This window comes from Neolamprologus multifasciatus, chromosome 15 (assembly GCF_963576455.1).
Source record: "Neolamprologus multifasciatus chromosome 15, fNeoMul1.2, whole genome shotgun sequence".
In the NCBI taxonomy this organism is placed as follows: Eukaryota; Metazoa; Chordata; class Actinopteri; order Cichliformes; family Cichlidae; genus Neolamprologus; species Neolamprologus multifasciatus.
In genome coordinates this window covers 14260188-14273650 of record NC_140453.1, presented here as the reverse complement: position 1 = coordinate 14273650, position 13463 = coordinate 14260188, and the positions used below count along the sequence as shown (strand labels likewise).

At 39.5% G+C, this 13463-nt stretch overlaps 2 protein-coding genes across 2 annotated transcripts; one reads left to right on the top strand and one right to left on the bottom strand.

Annotated features, from left to right (window-relative positions):
* The first annotated feature begins 2188 nt into the window (after positions 1–2188).
* Positions 2189–9520, top strand: rd3 (retinal degeneration 3, GUCY2D regulator). Its single transcript, XM_085133866.1, has 3 exons — positions 2189–2467; positions 4066–4383; positions 7846–9520. Exons 2-3 carry the CDS (start codon positions 4094–4096, stop codon positions 8210–8212), a joined length of 657 nt encoding a protein of 218 aa, XP_084989992.1. The 5' UTR covers positions 2189–2467; positions 4066–4093; the 3' UTR covers positions 8213–9520.
* Positions 8878–12678, bottom strand: LOC146501780 (uncharacterized). Its single transcript, XM_085133867.1, has 7 exons — positions 12493–12678; positions 12159–12238; positions 11351–11505; positions 11171–11229; positions 10992–11081; positions 10022–10111; positions 8878–9935 (listed from the first exon to the last, which is right to left on the bottom strand). The coding sequence occupies exons 1-7, from the start codon at positions 12493–12495 to the stop codon at positions 9885–9887; spliced, it is 528 nt and encodes a 175-aa protein (XP_084989993.1). The 5' UTR covers positions 12496–12678; the 3' UTR covers positions 8878–9884.
* Between the last annotated feature and the right edge of the window lie 785 nt (positions 12679–13463).

Sequence of the window (13463 nt, the reverse complement as noted above, 5' to 3'; positions counted from 1 at the left end):
ACTGTGGCTGAGTTCCAATCCAGACAATGCACCCTCCCCCTACACACTTTCACTCTATCTGCACGGAGGATTGGTGCCCACAATGCAGCTCTAACTGTCTTCAGCTGCCTGGGCGATTGAAAACGCTCTTTGTGTTTTATATTCATACTCTTAACGCAGTGACTGCATACTTATTCACATGACAGATTTACTTTCTTAATTTAACACTGTGTCATTATATAGATTGTTACATACTTTTGGGGCCCATCATGGCATGCATATAAGAAAGAACAGTTTCATGAGTTTTGAGCCTTCTTTCTGAGCTCAGCTCATGTTAAAATGCTCAGTTTTCTACAAAAAAAAAAAAAAAAAAACAGTTTCTGAAATCACCTGGTGAAATTGTACTTATTATTGAGAGTGTGTCATCTTTGACAGACTGGTGGATGCCAATACAGGTGGCTGTAGCTACTAGCTCTCTGCTTTGCTTCACTTCTGCTAACTGGAGTAACTGGGTTGTGCTTTTGATTCCTTTTAGAGTATTCATAATGCTTTTATCTTACAAATAATACCGTTTTCTATGCCATATTGTTTGCCATATAATTATACTGACTGTGTGTAAAATTCTAGGATTTTATTTGGATCTTACTCTTTAGCAGGCCTCGGGGACTGTGTAATGCACCCATATGGTCTCTGGGTGCAGCTTGCTAAACCATCTCATCTCATCTTTATCTTTAAGCCTCATGGCATGATGGGAAATGCTATCCCTTGATACGATATTAGCTTAAGCTGTGATTTATTGTTAACAGTCTCTCTATAATCTGTGTTCTGGCTGAAGCCTATTCAATGGGAGTTCTTCCTCCCCACCATTGCCAAGTGTTGCCCACAGGATTCTTATGAATACATTTTGAGTTTTCATAGCTGGCATCACTACAGCAGCTGTATAGTGGTTAGCACTACCAACTCGAGGGCTCTTTCTGTGTGTAGTCTGTACGTTATCCTTGTGCCTGCATGTTTCCTCCAGATGCTCTCGGGTCCTCCCATAGTTCAAAGACATCCATGCTGGGCTAACTGATGATTCTGGATATGAGATAGATAAAGTGTAATGACAAGTAAGTAAATGGGGAATGTTAACTACATAATCTTTGCATTTTTTGATTTTTGACTTCCTCAATAGTTCCTTAACATGATTACAATTTTTTTTTTACATTTAGCCAGGCACTTAGGACACAACACTTTCTAAATTCAAGCAATATTCAAGCAATAGCAAGAAATAGTAGATGTAGTAATGCATGTATTCACAGTGAGTATTGTTTACGCTAACTTACTGTCATGTCACTGTGAAAAAAGAGTACTTTTCAGACCTGCTTGAATTGTTTGCTGCAATATTTTTATGAACCATAAATATTGTGACACATTTAGAGCTTTTATTTTATTTCTTTTTATATTGGTGTCACCATGTTATCATTAGAAGATGCAGCAGTAAATATAAATGTTTCTCTTGTTTTACTTAGTGAGCATTCTCAGTAATGGATTCTTCTACAGTGACTAAACACAGGTCGCGGTTCATCCAGCATTTTATTTAGCGGTGTATCGCTAAAGAGGAGGAGGAGGATGGTGTTGTGCTGTAATGGAAGGGTGATGAGGATTTTAAGGTTGGAGTGAGAATGCACAGAATGAAGCTGTCAGAGGTTAGCTGCTGTTGCTGTTGCTGCTGCTGCTGCTACTCACACCTACACACAGAATAAGCCAACAAACCTTGATTTCCTCCTACACAACAACTGCACATTAAGTCTGGACTCTATCCTGTGCATCACACACACTGACAAACATTTCCTCCTGTAATTAGCACATTTCCTCCGCTCCAAATATTCAGGACCATCCACTGTAACCCAGTGACTCCCATTATCTGCGGGAAGTTAATTTGTTCATTTACACAGGATGACCTCCCGCATGTGTTGTCCGTGCACCGCCGAGCTCCCACGCCACTAACACTGTCCTCCGAACAACATTCTTTGATTTGTCTTCCTCTTTCCTTCTCGCTGCTCAACCCACTCTGTCCTGTTTATCTGCCTCTTCATCGCTCTCAGGCTCCCTTTTCAGCTGATGGAGCTTATTGTGGACAAATAGGCTTACAAGCGTCTCTATGGCAACGGTGGATCGTAAAGAGCTACATAAGCACTTCATCAGGGGCCATGATCCAACGGCTCCCATTGGAGATGGTGCCCCCAACCTCCCGCAACAAGTAAAGGCAGGCCAGAGAGGCTCCTGGGAGGAGGAGGGGAGAGCGAGAGGTGGCGATAATGCTGAGAGAGGATGGAAGAGGAGGCGAGAGAAAAACCATTTCTCCTCTCTCTTCTCTCTGCGTTTCATTCAGCCAATCTCTTCGACATCCACCCAGCTCTTCTGCTTCCTGAGGACTTTTACTGTTCGGCTCTACGGTGATTTTATATCTGTGGAGACCAAAGAAAACTTCAGAAACAAGGAAGAGGTAAGGCATTCTTTGAAGCAACAAGCTGGTTCAAAATAAAGGCTGAAAAACTGACTTCAGAAAGGCATGTATTTTTTCTTCTGGTATTCACGCCACTTATAAATAAGAAATCACTCAGATTTGGAGTCCTGAAAGAGAGCAGCAGACCAGTCTCCAATTCAGGGCTGAAAGGAGTGGTCAGTTTATATGGTTGCTATTGACAGAGAAATTAATTGACAATGGCTGGAAATCCAGTGATCTTTTAGGTCATTTATTAACAAATATTACAAAAACAACTTGAGATTAAAGGTCTTTAAATGCTTGGTTATTTTGTGGTTTTAGTTTATGTCATTTCTCTTTAAAAGACTCACCTATTTTCTGACTTTACTTCCTAGCAAGTTTAATATTTTAGACTTCTGATTAAAAAGAAGATGCTATCAGATTGTTTTGTTTTCTGATTACTTGATAGATTGAAAAATGCAGCCTTTATCCTTCCTGATGTAAAACATACTGATGCAGTGACTCTTTTACTTGCTCCATTTTTAGGGGTTAAAGTGCTGGCCACTTGGGGTCGAGGTAGGGCTGTAAGCTCACTCCATCGCTCTGTTGTGAAACCTTTTCTCAGCGCATGTTTTATTGTAGCCACAGCACCTGGAGGCGCATGTACAACTGATGTGGTCCAGAAGATACCTCCAGCATGTAAATAGATTAACCTACCATAAAAACACTGTGGTCAAGCATTAAAGGGGCTGGTCATGCTGAAAACAACATCTATACTAGAAAAAACACTAAAAATGGGACTTAGATTTGTCAGCTTCGAAGCTGTGAATCGGAAACAGTGTTTTTCATTTAGAAAAAAAAGGTGCCAAAGTCCCATCATGTAAAATCAATGCTTTAAAATCCTAAATAATGACTCACGACATAAGAATCAGTGGCCTGCACAGCTGTGCCTTTTAATACAAGCTAACAAAAGGCCCACTATTGATGGGCTTGAATAGAGATCCTTTGGAGCAGATATGACACCTGCAGAACAAAGAGCCGACGCAGCATGGTGGATGTTGTCTTTTTGAAAAATATGCAGATATCGAACACACTTCAGAGGATGCTTTGTTTTACAAAATGAATGTTCATTAAAACTCGTTGCAGGTCAACCCTGTGCTGTTTGTTATGTTTTATTGGTACCATTTTCAAACATCCACAGATTCTAATTAAACATTTCAAGCGTGTCTCTTTCTAAACACATTATTTATTTCTTTATCACTCTATTGAGAATAAGAATGTTATTTCCATCTACTATAATTCATATTTGGCAGTGTGGCTCTGGGACAGCAGAAGCGAAAATGCTCACAGAGCAGAGCAGGCAACAGAGGTGGGTTGCAAAGTGGCTTGCAGATGTCCAGGAACTGGCAGGTTAATGCAGATTAAATAGCGCAACCTGTATTGCCAGTTGGATGCATAAAAGAGCGCCAGCTGAGTCGTCAGCTGATGTGGGCTCAGTTCAGCTCATCTGGGATTAGGCTGATTTTGACTTTGTGGCCTGTTTGAATGAATGCTCTGTTCTCACAGACACAGCCTTTCAGAAATAAACTTGAAGTCTGCTTGTCATTCCCCCTCATCAGGGAACAGTGAAGGAGGACGCACGCGGCCATGGCCTCCTGGTTCAGCTGGAACGAGCCGTATTACCGGACTCCCCGCCGGGACCCGGCCGATGTGGTCACCGACACCCTGATGCTCGAGTTCAGCTGGCAGCTGAAGGAGTCTGAGAAGCAGCAGAGAGAGAGGGAGAACGAGTACCGACGCACGAAGACTGGGGTCGACTACAGCTGGCTAGCCAGCACGCCCCGGTCCACCTACAATATCAGTACAGGCGAGAGGCTTGGCCTGGAGGACCTCTGTGCCAAGGTGCCCCCATCCTGTTGTGGGCTGGTCATACTCAAGTAAGGTGATAGCGAGTAGGCGTGAAATGAAAATCACTATAGCAGTTTAGCAGTATACCATATTGTTTCCTTGTCGCCAAAAATCTACTTTAATTTTATTAAATGTGAAGACAGTTTGACTTCAGAGCTACTATCTCATGACTACTTATGAAATGAATGAGGATAGCTACAAGTTAGCATCTATTCTCTAAGAAGAAGAAGAAAAAAACCCCACAGAGATTAAATTTATTGACACATTATTTAACACTGGATAATAATGACAGCACAATCACATACATTCACACAGTGCAATGAATAAATAAAGATATTTAGCTAGCAAGCATGCTAACCTTAGCTTTATTTATTAGAAAAAGATTTGTGCTTCGAGTTGAAAGATAAGATCACCAATGTTGTAAGAATGTATTTAAATATATAATTGTATTTATTTTTTGTAACAATACCCATAACCAACGCGTGTGGTACAAAGTTTACTGCTATTTTGGTTTTGTGTGTTAGCACAGCTGTCTCCAACCTTTTTTGTACCACGGACCGGTTTATGTCCGACGATATTTTCACGGACTGGCCTATAAGGTGTTGCGGATAAATAACAAAACAAAACCAGAACCGGTACCAAAAAAGAAGATTTATTCATGACAGACGGGGGGAAAAACAACAACGATAAAAACCGATAAAACCCTAAAAAACATAAATTTCACACCCGAGCCTCAACTCTCTGCCGGTACCAAACGACTCATATGGCCCGGGGGTTGGGGACTGCTGTGTTAGCATGCTTCCTAAGTACTAGGGCAGAAAAGAGGCTAAGTTGGATCTGGCCTTTTTAAATTTTTCCCGCTCAGATATTTATAGACACACCCACTGGACACTTCATTACTTCCACTTGTTCAACTGCTTGTTAATGCAAATAACGAATCAGCAAATATCGTGGCAGCAACTCATGCATTTAGAAAGGTAGACATGTTCAAGACAACCTGCTGATGTTCAAATTGAGCATCAGAGTGGAGATATTTAAACTGGATAGACAAAATATCCAGTGAACGGCAGTTCAGAGGAGAATGACTGGACTTCAAGCTGATGGTTATGCAACCATGCATAACCATGCTGAATACACCTTGTTATTCATCACGCTAAACCTCGAAGCAGGTGGGCTACAGCAGCAGAAGACCACATTGAGTGCCACTTCTATCCTGATTTCTGGTACATTATTCAGATAGTAGGGTCAGAAAGCATAGTTCCATCTTGCCTTGTATCAGTGTTTAAACTCCTGGTGGTGTAATGCATGAGGCATATTTTTTGGCACAGTTTAGACCCTTTAGTACCAACTGAGTATCATTTAAAATCCACACTAACCTGAGTATTGTCGCTGACTGTGTTGATTCCTTTTAAGACAACAAAATCTTTTGTGACAGTTTGAGACTACATTGCATCAACTAGGCATGTGGCACTCTGGTGGTCTTCAAAAACTTATAACAGGAATGGCTACTGGTCTGTGTCTGTAACCAACTATAACCCCTCCCTAATTCTGTTTGTGTTAACACTTTTACAAGACACACTTAAGCGTCTTCTTTGGCACAGACCAGGGGAAGGTTTTGTGAGGCAAACTGATAAGGTGGCCAGCTTCTCCGTCATTTGACGCGTGACTTTAATGCTCTGGTGCATTCAAAGCCATTTAATCTCCGACAGAGACTTCCTGAACTCATCTTAGCGTCTGTTCGTAGAAAGCTGCAGAGGTTCCATGTGCCTTGTTAGAGTTTAACAGCGTTAATGTGAGTAAGAGGTGAGGTGCTAAATGGTAAGTGGAAGTCACCAACGCAGCAGGGACCAAGATGACCATGTTTTTGCAATCTCAGTTTGCCTCATGTGGGCAAAGAACTCACCTGTCTTACTATAAAGTGTATTTAACAAAGTAAAATTGCATTTCTTCATCCATTTTTGTCCAGTTCAAGGTAGAAGGGAGACTGGGGCCTTTTCCAGCTGCTACAGGGCAACTGGGAGATCCCCCCGCCCCAAAATAAGTGTTTTTTTTTTTTTTTTTTTAAACAAGCATTTTTAGGTTAGATATTCCATCTGGTGAGTCTGATTTCTGGGGAATTGTTAAAAGTGTCATCTTTAAATTTATATTAAACTTACTCAATTTCATACATAAAATGAAACTGATTGACTCTGTTGGTAAAGTTGGTTAATTTTTAATCTGTTTTACAACCGAAAAGAAAAGTTTTGTGCCAGCCAAACACATTAATAACACGTTTTTGAACATCTCACCTTAGATAATACATTTAACTAGTATTTATTATAATCGAGTGAGATTACTAGGGTTGAGAAGTCAGCCCAGGATCATGACATATGAAGGCCTAAGGATGGATTTCCGTTTCTTTTAAAATGTCTTGCCAAACTAAATTGTATCCTTAATAGGAATATTTCACTGTATTTCTAAAATTGGAATCATAAAAGCAACAGCAGAGATGCTAAATCTGAGCTAGCATGAGTTGATCAAAAGGCCAATTAGGAGTCAGTTTGAAGTACTTACTGAGCAACTGGTTCCCAGGTTTTCTATTTAAAGGTTTGTTAGGGCCTCAGGCACTTGTTGGCATAGGAGGAACATTTGCCATCATGTGGATCCTCATCTGTTACAGGCAGGTTAAGATGGCTCTGAGCATTACATGTCATGGGACGTGTGAAAGATTCAATTTATCGAACGTACCGACAAAAGAAACACAGAATTTGCTAGAAAATGATGATGCTCATTAACTGACTTGTGCAGTTCCAGCATCCTTTTATCAGATCATTTGACCATAGTCGCTTTCACACATGCACTTTACTTAAAAAAAAAAAGAAAAAGCAAAGCATGTATATAGACAGTCCTGCTTTGAGGATCTCAAGTGATTCACAGCTAGAAGAGCAAGCAGGTGTTATAATGTGAGCACGTTTGTATTAAAAGGCATCTGCTGTCACTCCACTGGACTCATTAAGGACACAAGACAAAGAACTTAGTTTCCACCATTTGTTATCTCACAATGCTCAGATTTCATCTAATAAAACTGCTTGTTAGATAATTGCAGATTAGCAGTTTCTGAAATACTTAGAGACCAGTCTGTCTTGTAGCAAATGTCCTTTCTTTTGCCCCTTTTGATGTTCAGTTTGAGCTTCAGCTGGTCGTCTCTATGAAGTCTCCATTCCTAAATGCACTGAGCTGCTTCTGTGCGATTAGCTGATTTGATGTTTTTGTTTACAAGCATCTGAACCTAACAAGTATATAGAGGTGGGAAATGTGACTCTAAATGATTCAAACTTGTCGTATGAGTTAGTTAGAAGCTAATTGCTAATAATGTTCATATTTTTTAAATGAAAAACATTTTTAATGGCATCTTTTTGTAGAAAGGGTGCACAAAACAACCTTATAAAAAAGGCAATTACAAAACCATCGCACTAACAACAACACAATCACTGTTTCATTTCTTTGCACAGGTTCAGGGAGGCCATGCAGGCCAATGAGCCTGAAGTGCATGAAGTTTCTGGTCTGTTTCGCTCTGTCCTCATGGAGGCTCTGGATCACCTGAAGGAGGAGCAGGAGGCGGAGCGACTTGCTCGCCAGTGGAACAACAAACGTGTCATGAGCGTTTCCCTCATGAACTTTAGATCGCGGATCAAGATCAACCCGTTTGGAAGCACAGTGGGCCTGACCTCTGCTGCAGCTGAAGGGGCGGGTCTAAGCGACCTCAAAACCGTGTCAGAGGACGTGGAGAGAGGGATGGACAAGGACGAGAAGATGCAGAGAGTGTGGAGCATGCCTGACTTTAGATACAAAGGAACCGGCAGCAGTAAGATTGTTTGATGCGGGAGTTCACGGGACAGAGATGGTGATGATGATAATGATGATAATGATGATGGTGGGACGTTTCAGTAGGACTGATGCTTTGTAGCAGTGTCCACTTTTGCACCAGGAGAGAGGATGAGTCCATCTGTCCTCCTGGTTTTACAGTACAGTACCAATCAGCATTTAACTCTGCTTTACTCTCCTATCTGAAGTGTCTTTTTTCTAGTTTATCATATTTTAAATATTTTTCAGTACTTGAAAGAATTTTCATGAGATTATCACTACTTGAAGTGATGCCTCTTTCATTTTGCAGAGATTTGGCATCTAAGCACTGAAGGCTTTTTAATGTAGCCTAATAGGGAAATTAATCGAATTTAAACTGCTGTTTATTGGGAGGAGAAACTTGGTGCTAGGTCAGACTACACAGGCAGGACTGGGCTATACATTTTGTTCATACAGTTTTTGTATAGAAGGAAAATAGTCTTAAAACAAATGACTTAATCCAATGAGAAGGTGAGTCACGCGTTCCCTCCTGAACTGCACAGAAGGACCCAGGAACATAATTCATCATCCAAGGTCGGTGAACTGAAAGCTCTCTTCCTGTGCTCTTTATTTGCAAGAGGGTGTTGGAGGGGAGGGGTTGGGGGAAGAGGAATTAATCATCAAAGCCTGTCAGATCAAAGTAAAAGCTTTGACGCACTTTAATTGCTGTTTCTGCTCCATTTGTCACCCACCATTATTCAGCAATACATAAAAGGTTTCATCCATCATCCATAAACATCTTGACATCGTCTCCACACAAGAGGAACTGACAGTGTCTGTGTTTTTATATGTCAATACAATAAAAATAACTGATTTTGAAACATTGTTCATGAGAGAATAAATGGTTTTGAATAAGAATTACTATAATAATTCAACAATACAGAGTCGATTCGCATTTTTAACATAATATACATGTTAAAAACTTATTTCAACACACAATCAGACTTGCACTTTTGCAACCACAATTCTCATCAGCTACAAGCAGAAAATGAACGTACGAAACCATTCTAAATGTAGGAAGGCTGCTATGAATGGGGAAAGTAACTAAGAGCTGAAAGAAGAACAGCAAAGTCTGTTTTCAAATCTTTAAATCAGGTTTATTAAAAAAGAAAATCAGAGGGTGTGACTTGATCAGTCCTCTTTTTGTTGCTACACGAGACTCCGACCAGGCTGCCGGTGGCTGAGATACACTGTGGGTAATGTTGGAGCCAGCTTCACACATGGAAGACACATATAGATCTAAGCCCATACCTCTTCTGAACCAATTACTGACTGAATTCAGTATTTTGTGAAATGGTATGTTGCGACCTAATTAGGGAGTTCTTCTTTTGAAAGAGATGACAAACTGCAAGCAAATCTGAGAAGTCAGAAGCAGGTGAGCAACTTTATTTCCATCTGGTGGACCACAGATGAACTTACCCAACTGCTTAATAATAACACCGCTTACATCATGAGCCTGCGGTGTGAATGCTTCTTGTTTTGCCCACAGAAATATCTCCTCCTGCACTCCGGCAACGTTGCTGCTGCCTCTCTGTGGCAACTCAATTTACAGTCATCTTTTCCTTCTCAGAAAACTCTGCTTTTATTTTTTCCTGAGATCTGCTGAGGTGTCTGGGCCTGACAAACAGGACCGGTGTTCACAGCGGGATTACAGGGTAGAGTTCAAGAACTCCAGAAGCTCTGCTCGATTTTTGTCTCGCTGTAAGAAAACAAAGCAAACATAAGGCAAGTGAAAAAAAACACAAACAATCTATAAACTACAAAAAGGCCCATCTGATTGCTTACCTGTTTGTCTTTCTTTGATTTCTTTACTTTCATCTTTATCTTCTTCCCTGAAATCATGCTGTATTTGCCCTTTTTCCTGTCCTTCAAATACTGAAAGAAAAACACATTTAATGTTAAAGAATCTTATCAGTTCAACTTCTAACTAATCCCAGGAAAATGCCAGACAGGCTTTATCACATTCCAATATCAATGCAAACACAGGCTGTACTCAAGACAACACTTGCAATTTGAAGAAATGCACCACAGCATGTCCCAGAAACGGCTCTTTGTTCTGTGATGCTTAACACAGCACTGGGTTTATTATGCATGGAAGCTGCACATGGCGTATGAGGATGGCAGGAAGTCAGGTACAGGAAAAGAATAAAGAATGAGGTCAATTTTCAAAATAAAAGCCAAGTTAAGGATGGAACAAAAATGTTGGAAAACGCGAAGATGCACACCTGCAGTAACAGTATGAAGAAATATGGATCAAAACAATTAAAGAATAAAACGTTTGGGTGTTCTGACTTTAAAATGGCTGTCATATTAGCCAGGCTGGAGTCACAACTCTTTAAAAACAAAGTTGTAAAATGAAGAATATTACCACCTATTATGGATGGCTTTGATATTAGAAGTCCTTTATGGTCTATAGGATTTTGGAGGGGACTTCATGGTGAGGCAAGCTTCATTTGGACAGGTGCTTGTGTGCTTTGTTATTCCCACCTCAAAGATGAGGAGGATGAGTAGCAATTGTTGCATGTTTTATTCTAAGAATAAAGATGAATAGACTTATTCTGTAATTCATCTTGGGCCATTGTGAGAACACCTAATGATTAAAGTGCTAGTCCATAATCTTAAAAAATAATCACTCTATTCTTCCTGTGAAAGAACTGTTTGCAAATGCATGAATATATTTACATGATATAATGCACCAATATAAAACACTCGTCTAACAGAAACACGTAAAGGTTTTTGCTGAATGTTTTCCTACCTTGGAGATCTGCACAGGTCCTGAGCTGTCCTCCTCTCCTTTTGACTTCTTTTCTTTCTTACGTTTAGACCGTTTCTCTTTCTTCCCTTTCTGGATAGAAAAGAAAAAAGCATAATTCAGTTTTCTTGGGGCTTAAAAATTCTTTAGCAATATAAGCTAACAAATGAATAGTAAATTACTTTTTTATGTTTCTCCTTTCTCCTTTTCTTGGACTGTTTTCTGGATTTACTGCGAGAGTCTAACAGGAACAGAAATAACACACTAAGCTGAATCCAAACAGATATCAGCACTGTGATGAGAAACTTCAGGAGAAAAAAAAGACTCTTTAGATACATTTCAGACGTTTAGTGCACACTTACCACTACTGCTAGAGCTGCTGCGATTTTGGCTGGATGACCGTGAAGAACCCGAAGATGACGATGAAGATGACGATGCAGACGAAGACGACGACGATGAGCTGGAAGAGGATGATGAGGAAGATCTGCTACGGCTGCGTTTCCGCCTCCTTTTTTCTCTTCCTGAAAAAAAGGGGCAAAACAAAAATGTAATTACACAATAAACTAACGTAAGCCATATTTACAAAATTACAAATGCAGCCATTCAGCATTTCCCTTGTCTGACAGTGTCTGGAAGCGAGACACAGTAAGGGAGTATAATTGGTTACTAAGGTGTCATTTTGAATATGACATACACAAACATAATTTGTACTCTGGTTTTTACTATTTTTAAGCATTTATATAGCTCTAGGTGCAGTGAAACAGAAAGGAAATGTGTCCTGTTTTATTGTTTTTCTGCTAATGTGAACTCTTTTATGTATTTTTGCTGCTATATCTTCACAAAAAATGAAGACTTTCAGTCAAATCTTTGATAGATTTGGAGAGATATGTTGCATCTACTATAACTATATATAGTAAACATAATAGGTAAACACTAATTTAACAGTCAGTTTTCCTTCTTTTCAGCAACAATCAGTCCACTCTTTGATCACCAGTCACCAACATGAGACACTGTTTTACACTGTTGGCTGCTATAATTTCCCTTGAGATCAATTAAGTATCTATTCATCTATTTATCTATGTCCATCCGTAACGTCACGTGTCTTCAGCTGTTAACTCTAATAAAAAATATATAAAATGAAAGAGCAACCGGTAAGCACTGGGGAAAAACTTGCCTGTGCTTCTGGATCTTTTCCTTTCATCCTTCCTGGAGCTGGAGGAGGTGGACACTCTACAGTCCGCTTCTGCCGACTGCAAACGCAGAGAAATCATTATTGCTTGTGTTGCGTGTGTGTATATGTGCGGGTTTTGTGTGTGACAAGAAACAGGTCACCCTTTAAAGCTCCTGGATAAGCTGGCAAAGCTACGAATAACAAAACCCCAAATAAATGAAAGAATACGGAGATATGGCTATACAAAAACGTTGCAGACAGTGCTACGTTTACAGAGCTACAGCTAAAAATTCCCCCCGCTATAAGCTATTAAACCTGAGCTTTTGTACTCACCATAGCGACAGTTGGGTGCAGTTGAAATTATATTAATATTTTCTATCTACAAAGACTTTAAGAAGGGGTAAACTGTGAGTTTATAACCAGTTATCTCCGGTAAATTAGCACTAGTTAGCTACCTTAGGAAACATTTTGTATCCCATGATGCACCGGTACAAGCTACTTTCAAAACAAAGGCGCGAGAAGAACCGAAAGCTATCACAGCGCCCCCCAGTGGCGACAGAGATATTATTCATTGCAGAGTATTCGCATTGCTTGTGTTTGCTCGATGAAAACATACTACTATACTATTATATTTAAATAAAGAGAAGGAGTTTTGAATATAATTTAATCAATAAGTGGTCTAGAGAAAGCTTATGATAACAAGAGAGGAACTGTGATGCTTCATTAGAAAACAGGAATGGCAGATAAGTATATTTTTATTCCTTGTCCTCCTCTCCCATATCTTGAGAGAGTGTTCCACATTTTAACAGGTCCTGTGGGAGATGCATCTAAAATTCGCCTTTTTACGCAGTGTATGTGAAAAGAGGGCTTTTTATTCTAATTAGATGAATAAAATCAAATCAAGAAAATGCTATGTGCACTAAAGAAGGCTGCAAGCTACAGCTTTGCAGATTTTGATGAATATCATTGAAAATTTTTGGTCATTTTTTCTCCTGCTAGACATGTATTTCAATTTTGCACAGGACAAAATATGATGTGAATTGACATAATATGTCTGAGTCATAATTTGTTTAAAACAGGTATGCCAAACTACCAAGACTGTTACCAGTGAGAAAAGCAGCTATATTCGAATACAGCAACTATCACAAGTGATAAATGAGAATAAATTTCACCTTCTTTTATTATTATTATTATTATTATTATTATTATTATTATTATTATTATTATTATTATTATATTTCCTTAGTAAAAATGTTAAAAAAGTTGCATTCTATATTATATATTTCACAACATCCCAGCATTGT